Consider the following 19,814-nt stretch of genomic DNA (forward strand, 5'->3'; position numbering starts at 1 on the left):
GAAGACCAATGGGGTTTCAGCACCATGTGTGGATTGACTGAGACAAAGGTGATATGAACCAATAGGCAAGGAACATGTTGCCTATATAATATGGTGTGTCGATTTATGCAAAGACATTTGAATATTCTTCTGAAACCAAAGAAGTTTGTATCACTCGGGTGTCTCTCGGAGAGTAATCACTTTGGGTCCATGAGATGGTTTCCCAGGAAAGGCTCTTCCTGGAATCTATATGAAGGCAAAAGGAAAGAAACAAAGTTGTCCTCTGACCTCCACATGTGCTATGGAAGTCATATGCACACATCATACACAATGATAATCCTTATTTTAAAAAAGAATGACCATTTCCCTTATTCCAAGTATAATGAGGAAAAGTTGAGGGGGAAAAAAAGGTCCTATCCTGCATCACACATGAAATATCGGAGAAGGAAGGCCGAGGAGGGAGGGGATTAAAGTGCAGGAGTGGAGATTGTCTGGAGGAGAAGTAACGAAGGCAGAAAAACTATGTGGAAAGGGGTATGGGCTTGGGGATGTTAGGAAGGGGTCAGGAGACAGCTAACCACACTAAGATGTATGGGAAGCCTGATGGAAACCACTATTTTGTAAGCTGATTTTTAAATGCATTGGTTTTCTAAAGCCATAAATGTTTATTAAAAAGGAGAAAAAGAGAGAAAGGGGGAGAGAGAAAGAGAGAGAGAGAGAGAGAGAGAGAGAGAAGGAGGAGGAGAGAGGCAAAGCCCCGTGTGTACACCGGGAGAGAAAAGCAAAAAGAGAGCGATGGCGGGCGGAGGTCAGAAGTTAAAAGGAGTGGGCGTGGCTAGGGCAGGGATGGAAAGAATAACAGACATGATTCCACATTGCCTTGTAAATATGAGTATACCACTGTTGTTTCTTTTTGCCATGAGCAAAGGTGAATGCAGAAATTCGTAACTAGTCAAAGGACTGAGAATAACAAACCATCAAGTGCTCAGCCTTGAAAAGGACACTAGTCTCACTCCCAACCACCTTGGCTTAGAGAACAGCACAGAAGAGGAGGCAGGAAGAACTTTAAACATTGGATGTGAAGAAGCACCTTGAAAAGCTGCTTTCTGGACATGACATGGCTGTTGCATGCATGAATTAACCCACAGCTATGGTAACTTGCATAACATCACTCAAGCTTGTCAATATCCAGGATGGATGGAGGAGCATGTGAGGCCTCACTCCTAGCTAAATAGCTGCTTGCAGTTAATGCCTATTGGGGAAGGGAGTCAGTATTTTTCAGGGATATCACCATTAGTAAGTTGTCCATGATTCGATAAACACAGTCTCTCACCCATGCACATACAGGCATCCCTAATTGAACTCAGTGGTTTCATTGTTTGTTTTTTAAAGACACCAGGGGGTTGCAGGAGAGTTTTTAGGGGGCCGGGGTAGGGGATAAAAGGTGAGGCTGTTTCTGATCACGATGTATTGCATAATGTAGGAATGAAAGAATAAAAAGTTTTGAAAAAACGGTCTCACTCTTCTGAGTTACTCTTCTTCAGTTCCCTTTCCTCTTGACAGTTATTTTCTCAAAGCCTCCTTCATCATCTTCTGTGCCAAATACAGACATCCCCAAACTTTCCTATGGCCTTGTTTGTCATCCAGATGTATTTCCAGATGTATCTCAACTGAAAACTTATTCAAATATTTGTCAAATATATAAGTTGCTTGTAAGTATATCACATATATACCTTGGCAACTTCCAGCCTTAATACAAAAGAATAAAAGAATAAATTTTGTTAGCTAGAGATTGAAACTTTGGTAAAGGCATGCTATTAAAAGTTATAAATGTCCTATAAGTGCGCTGCACCATAGCTACTGTCATTGTCTTCTTCTAAAATATGGAAAAATAAAAAGAAGGCTTTGGGGACTACAGCACAGAATGTGGCTAGTAGGACATAACATCTTTGAGATTAGTAATTTTGCTGGAGCTGAAATATCTGAGTTGATAAACAAGCACAAACAGAAACTACAGAGTCCATATCATTGAAAACTGGGATGATGTCATATTTTCTAAGGGCTGGGATAAAGACAATAATTTCATCAGAATCTTGGCATCCCAGTTGGCCTCTTCAGGACGTAAATGTTCAGTGCTTAGGGATCAGAAATTTATCTCAAGTAAAGTAGAGCATGAAATGAGCTGAATGGGACCAGAAGGACAGAGAGGAACATTAAAACCACATGTGGCTAACATAGCAATGATTTGTGGGGACGTGATTTGTTACAGCAGTGGCATACTCAGATTAACATTCTCCAATCTTAGAAACAAAACAAAAATTAACGTATGTTTCTGGGGAAAATATTAGAGGTATTAAAGAGAATAGTCACTGACAATTCAGATTGTACAAGAACAGGGCATAATAGCTGCTGGACTTCCAAAGGCACCAACAGCCCTACCTTTAAAATGGTTGACAGACAAACCTGTATGGTTTGCACAATGGCCTTTAACAACAGAGGAACTGCAGGCTTTAGAAGAGCTGGTACAGGAGCAACTACATGCTCAGCATATTGAAGAATCAACCAGCCCTTGAAATTCTCCTGAACTTGTTATTTAAAAAAAAATTGGAAAATGGAGATTGGTAACAGATCTAATATCTGTTAATAAGGTGATTCAGCCAATAGGCTTTCTGCAGTTTGGCATTCCTTTGCCTTCTCTATGACCTAAAGGATGGTAATAGAGAACTCTTATAGTTCTCGATTTAAAAGATTGTTTCCTTACTCTATACCTTTACAAGAAAAAAACAGAAAAAAATTGCCTTCACAATGCCTACTTATAATCTTAGCCTGCTAAGAGATATCAGTGGAAGATTCACTCACAGGAATGTTAAGTAGCACTACCCTGTCCCAGTATTCTGTAAGTCAGTCATTGGAAATGATATGTAAGTAATTTCCTGAATTTATAGTTTACCATTACATGGATGATATTTATTATCCAATTCAAATGTGGATACTTTAGAAAGAATGTTTAAAGAATTAAAGAAAATTTTGCCTTGTTGGGGATTACAAATAGCTCTTGAAAAAATACAAAGAGAAGATTATGTTAATTATTTAGGTTACGAAATAGGCTTACAAAAAATTAGATCCCCAAAGGTGCAAATTAGGAGAGACTGATGGCAGACTCTTAATGGCTTCCAAAGATCGCTAGGGGACATTTACCTTCTATGGCACACTATTGGGATAAAACCTGATGACCTGACTAATTTAAACAAAACCTTAGCTGGTGACAAGGACTTAAACAGTCCCAGGGGATTGTCAGCTGGAATAGGGAATTGGCTTTGGTCGAAGAGAAATTACAGAAGGCACATGTGGATTATGTAGATCTGAGTCTTAACTGCATTTTGGTCATGTTACCCTCCTAACATTCCACTACAGGAATTTTAATGTAGAGAGAAGATATTATCTTAGAATGAATCTTTTACCACATAAACTGAGTAAAAGATTAAAAATTTATGTGAAAAGCCGGGTGGTGGTGGCGCACGCCTTTAATCCCAGCACTCGGGAGGCAGAGGCAGGCGGATCTCTGGGAGTTTGAGGCCAGCCTGGTCTACAAGAGCTAGTTCTGGGACAGGTACCAAAGCTACAGAGAAACCCTGTCTCAAAAAAAAAAATTATGTGAAAAAGGTCTCAGTTATGTGGAAGGACGCTTAAAAGAAATCCCACACTAGCTCAAAACTAAGAAATTGACGGTTATTTATTTAGGAGTAGACTCACAAATCAGAATCCTCTGCTGGAACAGAGATCTTCCTTACGTTTAGGACTCCACAGATTTTAGTGCTGTCTGCAATAGGGACCCTCCAGTTGCCCCACATGGCCTTAAAACCCAGGCTGTACTACTCTCAGTAGGCAGTTAATGAAGAGACTCTTAACTGTTTGCAAGTTCTGACAGTGACTACGAGCACTCAGCTGTAGATGGGCCGTCTGGGCCATTCTTCACCCCAAGGCTCGGGGAATAAGGTGGAAAAGGGGAAGAAAGAATGTCAAAGCCAGGGGATGCGGAGGAATGCTGCCCTCTGAACAGGACATGACTGTCACAGAGCCTGTGCAGGACTTGACAAGATCAGTTCAGTTAAAATTTTCAGGATGGAGTAGGGAGGGGCTCTTAAGGGCCCCACCCCGCCCAAGGACCTACTAGTAGTTGATGGCTGACACAGGAGAAAAACTCACTTTTCTTTGAGGGGTGGCCATTGGCAGATTCCTCACACACCAATGGATAACCCAAAGTCAAGCACACAAGGACAGCACTAATTGGATACAGTGGATTATTGTTTTTAAAAAAGAGGGCTTAAGGGGAAACAGATATTGGGGAGGTCAGACAGAGGTGGAGGAGGCAGTAGGGGGCTAGGATTAAATACACTGTATACTTCTATGAATACTTCAGAGAGTAAAATGAAATTCAAGAAAGAACAATAAATAAACCAGCTCACATTTTTATATATCCTTTAAACCTTACTTAAATTTTAAGCTTTGTGTAATCTTTAAAACTTGCAATTTATTGCCAGTTGTGATGGCGCACACCAGTAGGCTTTGTTGAAGGAGGCAGAGGCAGGCAAATCAGGAGTTCGAGGCCAGCCTGAGCTATGCATTTTTTTTAAAAGAACAACAACAACAACAAACCAGGAGGTGGTCACACACGCCTTTAATCCCAGCACTCAGGAGGCAGAGGCAGGCAGATCTCTGTGAGTCTGAGGCCAGCCTGGTCTACAAGAGCTAGTTCCAGAACAGCTAGCTCCAAAGCTACAGAGACCCTGTCTTGAAAAATAAAAACAAACAAACAAATAAAAAAACACAAAAGCAAAAACTTGTAATTTACATGCACTGAGGAATGTAAACTGGGAAAGCCACAGGATATTACAGCTATTGTAAGGCACCTAAGCGTGGCTATCTCCAGAAGCCCACTCCATGACTTGGGGTTGTGTACAGTCCTTTTCCTGCATGTTTCTCTGTCTAAATACTTAATAAACTCACTGAACTGGTTTGAATAAGAATAGCCACCATAGGCTCGTATGTTTAAACACTTGGTTCCAGCTGGTGGAACTGTTTGGAAAGGATTAGGAAGTGTGGCCTTGTTGGAGGTGATGTGTCTGCCAGTGGGTGGGGTAGGTGGTAGGGACTGAGGGAGGATTTTGAGGTTTCAGAAGCTCACAGCATTTCCAGTTAATTTCCTCTGTCTCAAGGTTGTGTCTCAGGATGTGAGCTCTCAGCTACTGCTCCAGGGCCATGCCTGCCTGCTGCCATGCTCTCTGTCATATGGTCAGGGTCTTACCCTCTGAAAATGGAAGCCCCAAATTATATACTTTCATGTATGTATGTATGTATGTATGTATGTATGTATGTATGTATGTATCTATCTATCTATCTATCTATCTAGAATTTTCAAGACAGGGTCTCTCTGTATAACAGCTCTGACTGTCCTGGAACTTGCTTCATTAGACCAGGCTGACTTCGAACTCACAGAGATCCACCTGCCTCTGTCTCCCAAGTGCTGGGATTAAAGGCGTGCACCACAACCGTCCAGCAGCACTTTCTCTCATAAATTGCCTTGTTTGTGGTGTTTTATCACAGCAATAGAAAAAGTAACAAAGATAGTAACTTCGCTTCATTCTAGCTTGTCTTGAAATTTTTTCTGAGCCGTAGTAAAGGACCTGAGTTTATCATAAGGGAAATCCCTAAGGGGGACCCAGACTTAATCTTCTGGTGTCTCCCTGCTACTGCCAACACTACCAACCTATCATCTCTCTAAATTCAAATTTCAATTTGAGCTTTTTGGAAACACAATAATAATGTCTGTGTTATGAGGCTGCCTTGTAAATAGAAAGTTCTCTTCCACTTCCTGTCACTGTCTAGAGACATGAATATTCTTTATGCATGGCAAATGTATTTCTTAAAGTACCATTCAGAGAACTCTGTGCACTTGGGCAGGGCTGGACAGGCACATCAGAGTATGTCTGAAGTGACTTTGCTAAGTTGAATGAGGATTCCCCAGCACAGTGAATGCTCTTGGTACCCTGATCAGATACTGTTACAGACTGGCTGGCACCTCAGCCACTAGTATCTGTGAATGTACAAGTCAGGATTAGGTAGAAAATTCTATTAAAAAAAAGGGATTTTCATGTGTATTTGTGCTACAAACATCGAAAAGTGCTTAATATGTGGCTGATTAAACATTTCTGTAAAATAAATAGTAATGGTTGACAAGGTCTGAGTGCTTACGATGTGACCTGTGAGTTATATTTGAGGAAACTGAGGTGCTGAGGGGAACCAGAAGAGAATGAAAAGACAGGCAATCTGGAAAGAGGTTGACATGGTGGTATCATGGCTCAGTGTTCTACAGCGGATGTATGCAGGGACTGTTGTAACTAGACAGTACCTGGAGACTCCTACAAAGAGACCACCAATTCACGAGTTATGAATGGTGGCCTTGATGTTAAATACATTTCAGGTCTCAATTTTCCACTAGACGTAATGTAATCCTGATCTTCCTTCAGTTCTGTTTTGGACTGTGTCTGCTGTCACATACAGGAAGCAAGGGAAATTATCTCCCACTCAGGATTAGAAATTCCCTTGCTACTTACTCTTTTCAAGAACAATTATCAGAGCTCAGTGAGCACCTCAGTACAGACTCAGATTTTCATCTTCGCCTGTGAAAGTTTAGGACTTTCATAAGAGAACATGGTTTCTATATTCTGGACCATATTTGTGTGTGTGTGAGTTGTCCTTACTTTATTGCCTAGTTAAATGATTTTTAGTTTTCTGACAAGTTTTGTTTTCTTTGACTGCAGACATTTAGTAAGGAAATGTCTAACCTCTTTAATCCTTACTTTGTTATAGTTCTGAACAAAACAACCACAAGACCTGGTAAAACCAAACCCAAAGTGATACCCTGCAGAAACGGAGTGGGAACAGGTGATAATCACAGGTGCGTTTCTCTTTTTGTGGCATCAAAACTAAATGCTGTCTATGGTAGTTTGAAAGAAAATGGCCCACCAACGGAGTGGCACTATTAGGAGGTGTGGCCTTGTTGGAGTAGGTGTGGTCATGTTGGAGGAAGTAGGTCACTGTGGAGGCAGGCGTTCAAGTCTTATATATGCTCAAGCCATGCCCAGTGAGACAGAGCTCTTCCTGTTGCTTATGGGATCAAGATGCAAGAACTCTCAGCTCCTTATTCAGTCTCACAGGCAAGGCTGGCACAGGAGTATTTTTTAAGTCAGTTCTGTAAGTATAAACCCAACCACATTGGATTCTGAGGTTTCTTTATGAGCATTGGTGAGTTGGGAAATTGTCTTTTTAACCACAAAATGTACCCATGAAAACTGGCAGGAGGTATTGCTTCACCAGGCAGCCAGTGCAGGATGAATGCCATGGATAATTATGACAAAACCAAAATGCACAGTCCAGTGCCAGCTCTAGAGAGAAAAATACAACCAACGAATGTTGGATTTTTAGTATTTTTATGTCTGGGTAGTAGAAAACAACTAAAATGGGCACAAATGCACTGGTGCTTATATAAGAAGTGCACATTTCTCTGACAGCTCCACCCAGTGCCCTTGACAAAGAACATTTAGCAAATTTTTACTATACAGTTATTCCTATTGATTGTCTGTGCTCCTAGGAACCAAGCAAGCACCTAAGCCGCCAAGTACTGGCAGAAATATGTCAGTGGACTAACATGCCACAGAAAAATCAAGTAAGGAGTGATGTGACCCCTCCGGCCCCTCAGCTCTGAAGTTGGCCCAGTGATAGCAATGGTGGATGATGCACAACACCTGCATGGCTCTGTGTGTGAATCAAATTAGCAGAAGATGCAAACTGCTAGAGAAACATTCCGAAAGACCATCTTTGGGAAAAGAAAGCACAAATTCAATTCTTCTCAAACCCTTTGTGGGGGTGGGATATTAATTTAGTGGTTGCTTCCTGTATTATCCTGAAGAATCACCATGGACAAGTGGTACAGGGCCACTGGGTTTCAGATTCTTTTTCAAGTTTTTCTCTTATGCAATTTCTTTATATTTTGGCTTGAAATGATTTTCATTCCTATTTTAAGAGTATGTTATATGTAATAGCCATATGAATCTCATACTCCAGTCTCTGTTGTATAAAAGGGTTGCCATGAGGGCTGCTCCCACACATCAGTGTTTATATTGCCATCCTCACCCCAGCAAGCTCATGGGCAAGCTCTCCTCCCCGTCTCCTATCTTTCTCTAGCTCTTTCTTCTTTGTCTCTCCTTCTGGTAGCCTTGAAAATACTTAGAGCAAAAAAGTATTTTTCTGGGTGGAGAATTCTTCTTGATTATTTTTAAATCAACATAATACTACAAAGAAAGAAACACATTTTTTTTTAACTGTAACAGGGATAACGTTTGAGCTAAGGTGAGCTGCTTCAGACATGTTTAGCTTTTCCAAACACCCTGCAAAGTAGACTTCATTACACAAACTATAAAAAGCCTGCTACTTTCCTTTCCTTTGCCAATTAGGCAGACAAGATCTAAAATTGTACAGTTTCTTGGGATGGTAGCCCTGTAGCAAAGGTTGTGGGTGGGAGAGCAAAGTGATTGGTAAAATTGATTCCTAGTAATTCATTTCCTCTGTGGGTTTGCTCTCCGGTCTGAGCAGTGAAGTCTTTCCTGAGCCTGAGGGGACTCATTCGTTTTGTTCTGACCACTGGTGCTGATGATTGGCCAGCCTTTCGTCTGTCATGCACCAATCATTGGTTCTGTCTCAGGATTGAGGCCACGCCATTCCACAATAGCTGAGATGCGTCTGTCCTGTTTTCTACACAGTTGGTATCCTCTTTTCTGGGAAGCTGAAAGTAGAGGAGACTTCACTGGCCACCCTCCTGACAACACGCAGGAATGGGCAGGCTGCTCCTGCAGTGCCGCTGAACTTTTCAACATCAGGTGAAAACCATCAGCCAGGTCTCACAGGAGCCGCAGACCTCAGGAACCAGCAGGCTTCAGCCCGCTGAAGCATCTAACTGCATGGATTAGAGTTTTTCCCTCTCTTATTTCTTCAGAATGCAGATGGTTGCAGGATGTCTTCTCTCATCCGTTTTTAAAATGTGACCGATTCGCAGTTTTAAATAAAATGGCATGCTACCTTCATATATTCTCATTTTAAGAAGCTGTCCTTGGGGGCTGGAGAGATGGCTCAGAGGTTAAGAGCATTGCCTGCTCTTTCTTTCAAAGGTCCTGAGTTCAATTCCCAGCAACCACATGGTGGCTCACAACCATCTGTAATGGGGTCTTGTGCCCTCTTCTGGCCATACACACAGACAGAATATTGTATACATAATAAATAAATAAATAAATAAATAAAGAAGCTGTCCTTGATTTTAGCTTTATCAAATCTGATTATTCAATAAAAATTTCAATTAAAGCTGCTTCCAAAAAAAATTGATTCCTAGTCAACTTTAAAGTACTTTAAACTCTAAGTAATGGCTAACCCTGCACCCACTCCTCTCTAATCATGATGTATACATGATTAAAAGTCTTTAGTGGATACAGACCCTTGTTTGTTTTGTTGTTATGTGATACAGGAGCTTCCTTTGTGGCTGGCTTCCAACTCCACATCAGTGCCACTGGTCAAGAAGGGGTTTTGGCTAACTTCAAGCTGGGTTTGAGGTTTTACAGGTATAGACAGCATTTATTCTGTGTTATAAATACTCCTAGGATGGCGGTGACATTCCAGGGCAGTAAAGAGACACTTGCTAGGAAGTTAGAAAAACAAACAACAAAGCAAAACAACAACAACAACAAAATTCCTCATTAAACCCTGCTTGTAACTGCAAAATCATTTGTTTTGCCCATTTCATTGTTTGGAGACAGGATTTCACCTGCACTCCATGCTGACCTCGAATCACCTGTGCTGCCCAGGTTGACCTTGAGCTCAATAATATTATTGCCTCAGCCTTCACAAATGAGGCGGCACCTCATTTTTGCTCCTAAAATTTAGCAGCAGTTTTGATATCTCAGACCAATAGGGTAAGAACAATATTTAGCATATTTAGCAATTTACTTCATGAACTTTCGAGTATTAACCAAAAACTTTGCCAACAAATCTTAGAACAAAGTGGGTGGCGCAGCACGCGAGGGGCGTCTAAGGAGGCACGAGACCTGGTGGCCCGGCCCACCTCTCTCAGAATTGGCTGGAGGCTGCGGGGTCCGCCCCTGTCAGGCTCATACTTGGGCAGGGCTGTCCGGGGCGGTGGAGAGGGTGGAGCGAGGCGAGGAAGCGCACCCCTCGTCTCAGGATTGGCCAAGGCTGGGAAGCTCCGTCCGTGTCGGGCGGTGGCTCGCACTTGGGCGGGAGAGAGGCGGAGCGGCCCGCACATCCTCCCGCCCACCCTCATCAGGATTGGTCGAGGCTCAGAGGGCCCCGCCCCCTAGGGCGGAGCCGGGGCTGCAGCCAGGAGGCGCGTGGGGCGGGCGGGGCAGTCTGTGGTTGCTGTGCCTGTGGCTGTGTCTGTTCGCTGGATGCCGGCCAGGGATGCTTCCGCCGGACCGCTGTGCGGGTCTTGGGCTGTGGCGGAGGGATGGCGAATGTGCAGGTGGCCGTGAGGGTCCGGCCTCTCAGCAAGCGGTGAGTCTGGCAGGAGGGGGCTCCTGAGGCGTCAAGTGAACTGAGAGGAGAGCGAGATACCCGCCTTTCTCTCGGTGGACTGGCCTGGAGAAAAATCAGACTCACAGTGCCCTGAGGGCTCAGGGTCCTGAAGCCATGAAGGCCCGGAGGGACAGGGCTTCAAGTCTAGCTTTCCCGTCAAGTACTAGGAGATAGCGGTTCCTGTGTGCCTCCCTCCAGAGGTCGCTGCCCTGTCTACACATCCCTGGCATCTTGCCAATAAGAGTTTCTAGGGATCCTGGCTCGGGTCTTGGTGCACTTAGTAGGGCCTTTCTCGTGCATCATGACGAGGAGGTGCAAAGAGGTGGGCAGTCTCCACTCCTCATGGTGACCCAGGAGGATCCGAGAGGACTGGAGGGTGTGTTCATATACATATATACATGGGATTCCTCAGTGGGGACTTAGGAAAAAGGATTGTCGGGATATGGGAGGGAAATTGAGGCCCAGAGAGAGAATGTGTGATTTCAATCTGTGCTCAACAGCTGACGTGATTTAAGAACAGAACTGTGACATGGGAAGGGGAAGTTGCTCCTTAGTGCCAGTTCCTTGTGCCTGCGCCTCATTCCACACCTCTCAGCCCTTGAGGCAACCATTGTGGAACTGAACATTTCATCCTCTCCCACTGGGGAAGTCAAAGAAGGCTTTGCACAAGGGTTGATGTCTGAACTGCTCTGAAAGATCTTTGAGTTTTCTGACAGGTAGGGGAAAGTGCAGAGCTCTCTAAAGAGAGAGCAGGAAGAGAAAGTAAATTTAGGCTGTTAGGGTGTAGATGGGAGCCTTGGACACGTGCGTGGGATAGACGCAGGGAGTGATGGGCGAGAAAATTGGCAGAGTGTGGTTCTATACCAGATGACATATCTTGGGATTTATTGTAGAAAAAAATCTTCAATGTCCAGTACACAGAGGTCAAGAAAGGCTTTGTCTCCTATGACAGAAATAGTATCATGGGGTGTTAGTTTTGTCCTTGTAGAGGTCATTTGCTTTGAAAAGTTTTGACAGAATGAGAACCATGAGATAGGAGGAAGACATAAGAAGATACACCCATGTCAGTGTTGTTGGCAAATGCCTTTAATTCCAGCACTCAGGAGGCAGAGGCAGGTGAACCACTCTGTGTTCAAGGCCAGCCCGGTCTATCAGCGTAAGTTCCAGGACAGCCAGGACAATTGGTTTTTAAACATCTGGGTTTGCATAACTACACGAGGTGACTCAGGGTTGGAGGCTTCCAGGGAGCAGCTATCCAGGAGGAGGTAACTGCTGGTAGATTTCATTCTTTCTAAACTAATTTTTAGGGTTCTTAGGATAGCAGTATTGACCACTCTTAACGTTTTAGTTCTTGGAAACCAGGAGTTTCAAATAGCATGGATTAGATTAAGAAAAGGATGTTGAAACCCTTTGTTACTTGCAGTCGATGCCGAGAATAACATATCTCGTCCAACAAAAATGAAAAACAATCAGGGAACTTATTTACTTTCAGCTCCAGTGAAGAGGCTTGAGAGTAAGTGGTAGATTAGATCATCAAGCCTCCTGGTCTCCAGGTGTGAGCTGATTTTAGCAGGCTGCAGATCCACAGTCACTGATTCAGGAGTAGTTTTGTAAAAAATTAGTGTGATCTCAGCTAAGACATTTAGACTAGACCATTCTCCAATTCCCACAGAATTCTGCAGAGATGGTGGTGGTACCCACTGCTTATTGACGCTGTTTTGCATATGGAGAGTCTGCTGACTGTGTTGTCTGCCCCAACTTACAGATAAGTTATCAGGACTGACAACTGTGCTTGAGAAGGAACCATTAAAGTTATCTAGCCCAAGCTTACATTATTTTTCTCCAAATGAGAACATGGTCTTGCTTAAGTTCTAGAAGCAGGATTTGATTCACTAAACCACACTGCTCCTTCCCAAGATGCTCAAAATTGTTCCTGTGTTCTATAGGACTAGAGAAAATGCTGGATGAAATAACACAGAAGTGATTTTGGAGGCCTCCCCTTGACCTCAGATGTTTCCCATAATCAGAAATTCTGTTTGTTGGTTAGAGATGCTGCCATTGCCTGTCCAGAGTCATTCGCCACTGGAGAAAACACCTGCCCCACTGAGCTCTGCCCCACTGCCCTCTACTTTCACCTGGTACCTTAATTTTTTCCACTTTTTGGTTTTGGTTTTTGATCTATAAAATAGACTAAAATGATAATCATGTCAATCTTCTTTTCTCTTTTTTCCTTGTAGCCCTGGCTGTCCTGGAACTCCCTTTGTAGACCAGGCTGGTGGCAAACTCACAAAGATCTGCCTACCTCTGTCCCCTGAGTGCTGGGGTTAAAAGTGTAACCCACACCACCTGTCTCCATGTCAGTCTTTTTATAAAACATTTTATTAGCATGTCTTAGTTGTACAAAATAATGGGCTTTATTATGACATTTGCACATATGTAGATAATGAACTTTGATCATATCACCTGTTACCATTTCATGTCTAATCAGGTGTTAGTCATATCATTTTTAGTGATCATTTTTTATTTATTTATTTATTTATTTTTATTTTTTTTTTAGTGATCATTTTTGTTCTTCTGGCCTCTTTTCTTTTTTTTTTGAGTTTTGACATTTTTTTTATTTAAATTTATTTATTTATTAAGGATTTCTGCCTCGTCCCCACAACCGCTTCCCATTTCCCTCCCCCTCCCCCGATCAAGTCCCCCTCCCTCATCTGCTCGAAGAGCAATCAGGGAACCCTGGCCTCTTTTCGTTTGTTTCTTTTTTGAGTTTTAAAAAAGGAATAAGGCCGGGCGGTGGTGGCGCACGCCTTTAATCCCAGCACTCGGGAGGCAGAGGCAGGCGGATCTCTGTGAGTTCGAGACCAGCCTGGTCTACAAGAGCTAGTTCCAGGACAGGCTCCAAAACCACAGAGAAACCCTGACTCGAAAAACCAAAAAAAAAAAAAAAAAAATAATAATAATAAAATAAAATAAAAAAGGAATAAGTACAAATGTATAGCTTGGTTAAATTCCCCTCTAGAACAGTGGTTTTCAAATTACAGCACACGTAAAATCCCTGCCTCCCAGAAGCTGGTTTATGATCTGCTCTACTCCTCTAAACATTTGAATTAACTCAGCCTTCTTGTATTCTTCTTAATTCTGATGTAGGCAGCCTGTAGACTTACTTCTATTCAAAGTCTTTGATGCTAAAGATGGATTCTGCTGATGGGCTCTGGCAGCTAGTAATAGTGACTGCTTTGCCTTGCTTAGGGCTTTTCCTTAGTAGGACTGGTTTGAACCGTTTGAAGTCAGCTTCTTTTTGTTGTTGTTGTTTTTGGTTTTTGTTTGTTTTCTGAGACAGGGTTTCTCTGTGTAGCCCTGGCTGTCCTGAAACACTCTCTGTAGACCAGGCTGGTCTTGAACTCAGAAAACTACCTGCCTCTGCCTCCTGAGTGCTAGGATTAAAGGCATGTGCCACCCAGCTGAAGCCAGCTTCTTCCTTGAGATTGATGTCCTTTCTGCCCTCTTAAAATTTAATGCCAACATGTCTGTAGGTGAGCAGAGGAGGTAGGAAAATTTCACCTACTTGTGGACTGATGATCCTGGGAGTTGGGAATATCTCTGTACTTGGGGGTGTGTGACTGGGTGATAAAGCACTTGCCTAGATGTATAAGACAATGGGTTTGATCGCCTCCACCACAAAAGAATACCTCTCTCGTGTACTGTCTTCTGTATAGTGGACAAGAAAGTACAGTAAAGCCTTAAGGGGAAAGAAACAACAGAAACTTAAGTTCAACTAACAAAGATGCTACTTAGCTAGTTATTTTTTGTTTGTTTTGTCTTGTTTTTTGTTTTTTCAAGACAGGGTTTCTCTGTATTGCCCTGGCTGTCCTGGAACTAACTCTGTAGCCCAGGCTGGCCCTCAACTCACAGAGATCCACCTGCTTCTGCCTCTAAAGTGCTGGGATTAAAGCATGTGTCACCACTGCCCAGCTAGAGCGAAGTTTTATCTAGGACTTTATTCCAGATACACCAAGTGCCTTCAGTTGATGAGCCATCTTGTCCTAGCCAGAGGTTTTTGTTATGAAAAGAGTGGGCTTCAGATGCATGGATCACCATAATAAGCCTATTAAATAAGCTTATTAAAATGAGTAAGTTTAAATCCCCAGCACTGCAAGAAGAAGTTTATAGTGAATGTAAAGGTGGGCTAGTTGCTATCAGTGTTACCACGTACGGACAGTGTAGGAGGATTTCTAAGTACCTTGGCTTTCTCCAACTTCAGAAGTACGCCCAACATTTCAGCAGAGAGGACTGCAGTGTTCTCATCAGTACTTTGTACAGTGGTTCAGAGACGGTGAGAAATTGTGTCTTGCACTGGACCAAAGATATTTTCCAAGCCTTATTTTAAAGCTATAGTTAAGGATCAGACAGATCTGGACTTAAATCTCAGTTACTGGTCCTGGCTGGGTGGCCTTGGATGAGTTATGCAATTTCTCTAGGCTTTAAAATTCTGTCAGAATGAAGACATGCTATGAAGTGGTATCAGGAGAGTAGGGTGGGTAGGGAAATTACAGTATCCATACACAATATGGTGCTTTATACATTATCACCGAAATAAATGGTGGTGACAGTTAGTGCTTCCGGAGTCAAAGTGTCTGATCAGGAAAGTGTGCCCTCAAGGGAGTCTTCACGTGCTTTTGGCTATTTATGGAGACAGACATTGCACTTCCTGGAACAGGGACAGGAGTGAGAAAACTAATTTCTTTTTGTCTTTTCTGTTTTTGTTTCTGATGTGTGTGTGTTAGTGTTAAGTGGGCACCAGATGTGGTGGCACATGCCTGTAATTCTAGCATTTAGGAAGAAGAGACAGGAGGATCAGAAGCTCAGTCATTTTTGGCTAGAGAGTAGATTTAAGCAGCCTGGGCTACCTAAGATTCTGTTTCAGAAAAGAAAACAAAAAGTATTTCTTCTCATTGGAATTCTGTTCTCATTTCTTAGCGAGGCCAAAGAAGGGGGAAGAATTATTGTGGAAGTTGAGGACAAAGTGGCAAAAATCAGGAATTTGAAGGTAAGCCTGAAATTGTGTTTGTTTTCTTAGGTACGAATCTATAATTAAAGGGGACTCTGGGGTGAATATGTTTAATATATTAGAAAGCAGGAGATGTAAGGATTGTGGGAAAAGCTTAGACCAATCATAAAGTAAATAAACAACAAAAGAATTATGCTTAGAGTCCAGAAAATGTGGCGTTGTAGTCCATGCTGTTAAATAGAATAGTGCAGCTGTTTTGGAAACTGATAGGAGCTGCTTTGAAACCAAATCCAGACTATGTAATTAGTCTAACTCATGCTGGGGGCAATTTGTATGCCTATGTAACTCACCTGGCCACCAGTTAAACTTTATCCTGAGCCCCTCAACTGATAATACTTTATCCAGGTCATTATTAGGAATTTTAGTATTTGTCTGATAATGCAGGGATTGTGTTGGCCATAATACGGTCCAGATGTCAGACATCAGCCTGCAGATCCCAGAAGGGAGTTGGTCACTAGCCCGAGTCTTGTTCAGATTTCTTTTTCCACAACCCTGCTTAAATTTGGAGCACAACTGGGCAGACAAGGGAAACTTCCTTCCCTGTTCCTCACCCTGCCCTCCAGAGTCAACTTCCTCCATCCTTCCTGATGCAGAAGATGAGCTGGTTCTTCTTTTGTGGACCTTGAGCAGTGGAAAGAAGCCAGGGAGGTGATCACGTGATTGATGCTGTAGTTAGCTTGTGATGCAATGCCAGCCTTTCCTAGAGCTGAGGAAGCTGAGGCAGAGTGAAGGTCGTCTAAATCCCAGCCCTCAGAGCTCTAGTCCCCCCCCCCCCCCGTTACTTCCCTGCTGTGACTTGTTTCCTCTTGTCATTAGCTCCTGTTAAAGGAGGGGTCCTGTGAAAGTTTAAGCAGGAGCTCCTGGAGAACAAAGGGCCTTCCATCCCATGCCTTCTCTCTTACCGCCCTGGCTAGTCACTTCAGCTGTTTTGTTATAAGATCTTACACTCTTGGGTCTAGAGAATAAAGTATGTCCAAGAGGAAATTTTTTTTTAATATTTATTTATTTATTTAATATTCTGTCTGTGTGTATGTCTTCAGGCCAGAAGAGGGCACCAGACCTCATTACAGATGGTTGTGAGCCACCATGTGGTTGCCGGGAATTGAACTCAGGGCCTTTGGAAGAGCAAGCAATGCTCTTAACCACTGAGCCATCTCTCCAGCCCTCCAAGAGGAAAATTTAAAAGCAAATTTAAAAAATATTATTTTATGTGTATGGGTGTTGTGCCTGCATATATGTCTATGTACCACATAGGTACCTAGTGGCCTAGGGGGCCAGAAGAGGGTATCAGATCCCCCAGGCCTGGAGATACAGATGGTTAGACCCACCATGTGGGTGCTGGGAATCAAGCCCAGGTCCTCTGGATGGGCTGCCAGTGCTCTTAACCTCCGAGCCACCTCTCAAGCACCCAAGGACAGATTCCAGTTTGCCCTCTACACACTTCCTTAGCTGTTGGCTTCCCTAAGGTCAGTTGTTTATGAACAAGCTATTATTCATTATGACATCCATGTTCTTCTGTAGATTTTGAATGGCTAATGTCAGAGCTGCCTTCCCCTTTTCTAACTTTCTTCTTGTCTAAAATGTGTTTTTGGGTATATTTTCCCCTTAACCTTGATATGGGCACTCTTAGTGCTGCTTCCTCCTCAAGGAGCACCCTCTGTGGCCATGCTTTCCCACTTGGAGCTGGCAGAAGACAGTGGAGCAGCCAGCACGCAAAGCTGTGCGTGCTTACCGACTGGTGATTTTGTAGCATCCTGGCCATTTTATACCAGTGAACTAGGAACTCAGGGTGTGCACCAGGTGTCCATTCTTCAGTTTCTTGTCTCTGGAGAGGATGAAAATGCAAAAGGCATTTTATCATAGGAAGATCATTAACTCCTGAGTGCCACAGTTTAAATACCAAGACTAGGCATGTCTGTGAAGAATGCCAGCCATTCTACCCAGTACCCAGGGCTCAGCATAGTTCCACGTTTTGGCCCTACCCTGTGTTCAGCAGCTATATTATTCCTGGTTATTCCATTTAATACTATTTCCAAGTCACTGAAGGTAGATTCCTGAAGGATCCCAGCGAAAGCTCCAAGGTGATGAAATCTGCTGCACCCAGAGGCTGTGCTGCTCATGCTGTCAGTCTCCTCTATAGAAATGCCTAGGGAAGAACGAGTGATGGAGAAGTCCTGTAAAAGAGCCTTTTTCTCCTGCGCTGTCCTATAGTTCATGTGTTTGTGCGCAGACACAGGCTTGTGTCATGGGCATATTTAGTTCCTGGGTCCTTCTTTGTTCCTAGTGAGATGGAGATAGATGTTACCTCTCTTCTTTTGTGGCTGTTGTAAACATTATAGTGATAGTCCAGGTCTCTGTAATCACAGAGAGCATAATTAAGGGCCACTGTCCAGATTCCAATGATATGACAGGAAAGACACTGGATGCTGTGTTTAATTTTAGGTGAACAGTCGACCAGAGAGGTCTGGAGACACCCGGGAGAAGGTTGTAGCGTTTGGTTTTGATTACTGCTATTGGTCAGTCAACCCGGAGGACCCTCAATATGCATCTCAGGAAGTGGTAATGTCATTTTCCCTCCATTCTCCTTTTTACAAATGTTTGCGTAAATTTACTTTTCAAGGTCATTGTGACAGTTGCAAACTTAAAGTACTCTAACTGCTACTTTTAACTTTGAAAACTCTCAATGAAAACTGGTTTTTGAGAGGAAAACCCTCAAATACATTGTGGAATGTTTAAAGTTATTTTAATGATAGCATTAGTTTTTATAACTGGATACTTAGATAAATTAGCATGGAATCTGGGTGATGAGTGTATTTTATGATATGCTGGTTAGAAACTAATGTTTTAATCTGAGAAATGGTAATAAGTGGCATCAGTTTTTTTCTTTCTTTCTTTCTTTCTTCTTTTTTAATGTGGCAAAGAGGTGGAAAAAGACTGCTTGGTGAAGGTGTGGGAACTTGACTAGTGTCCGTTTCGAATCTGGACCTCAGAGTGACTAGGAGTGGGGCTTAGTGCAGGTAGTCTTCTACTATTGTAATAGGTCAGTGTCTTAGGGGTTTTTATTGCTGTAAAGAGATACCATGACCATGACAACTCCTAAAATAAAAACATGTAATTGAGGTGGCTTGCTTACAGTTTCAGAGGTTCAGTTCATTACCAGGATGGAGAGCATGGTGGCATGCAGGCAGATAGATGTGATGCTGGAGCTGAGAGTTCTATATCTAGACTTAGAGGCAACAGGAAGTTGACTGACTGTCACACTGAGTGAAGCTTGAGGAAAAGACTTCAAAGCTGGCCCACATAGTGACACACTTCTAATAGTGCTACTGCCTTTTGGGGCCATGTTCTTTTAAACCACCACAGTTAGTAAGGCTCACCTCAAACATGTCATACTTGTGTCTGTGTATATATGACTTAGATGTTAACAAAGTGTCACCATTCATAGATAGCTGTTAGGAAGATGTCACTATCTATAGACTGTAAAGTATCACTATTAATAGATAATGGTTAATAAGATGTTAGCATTCAGAGATACCTGTGAACAAGGTGTCACCATTCATAGACAGATGTTAACAAGATGTCACTGTTTATTGGTGGATGTAAACAAGAATGTCACCTAGGACCTGAGCAGTGTTGTCGTACACTTTTACTCCCAAGTGCTGGCAGATCTCTGAATTGGAGCCCAGTATGGTTTATATAGCAAGTTCCAGGCCACTTACTCAGTTGAGACCCTGTCTCAAAAAACAAACAAACAAAACAGATGTTAATGTTAGTAATTCACAGGTAAATGTGTGATGATGACTAATTTCAGTTGTCAGTTTGATGAGCTCTAGAATCACCTGGCAGACTGGCGTTGGCAGGCTGTAGGGATTATCTTGGATAACGGTCAGGTAGGAAGAGCCTGTCCCTGAGAATGGTACCATTCTGTGGGCAGGAATCCTGGACTCTATAGGAGAGAAGGTAAGGTGAGCACCAATGTTCATAGTGTCCCACCTCCAGACTGGATGCTGTGTGACCAGCCACTTTCAGCATCTGCCATCTTTCATTCCCTGCCATGATAGATTGTACCCTGAACTGTGAGCCAAATAAACTTTCCCCCATTCTCTTGTTTTTATTAAGGTATTTAATC

General features: G+C 42.9%; 1 protein-coding gene across 1 annotated transcript in view; it reads left to right on the top strand.

The window, feature by feature from the left end:
* The first annotated feature begins 10,485 nt into the window (after positions 1–10,485).
* Stard9 (StAR related lipid transfer domain containing 9) overlaps positions 10,486–19,814 on the top strand; it is an 85,530-nt gene continuing 76,201 nt past the window's right edge. The window contains exons 1-3 of the mRNA XM_041678789.1: positions 10,486–10,596; positions 15,595–15,664; positions 18,128–18,244. Of these exons, the coding sequence (XP_041534723.1) occupies positions 10,550–10,596; positions 15,595–15,664; positions 18,128–18,244 (234 nt within the window). The 5' untranslated portion in view covers positions 10,486–10,549. The remainder of the gene's footprint in view (positions 10,597–15,594; positions 15,665–18,127; positions 18,245–19,814) is intronic.

The sequence above is a fragment of the Microtus oregoni genome, unplaced genomic scaffold (assembly GCF_018167655.1).
Source record: "Microtus oregoni isolate MIOR12 unplaced genomic scaffold, Mior012 000031F_ref0000149, whole genome shotgun sequence".
Taxonomy (NCBI): Eukaryota; Metazoa; Chordata; class Mammalia; order Rodentia; family Cricetidae; genus Microtus; species Microtus oregoni.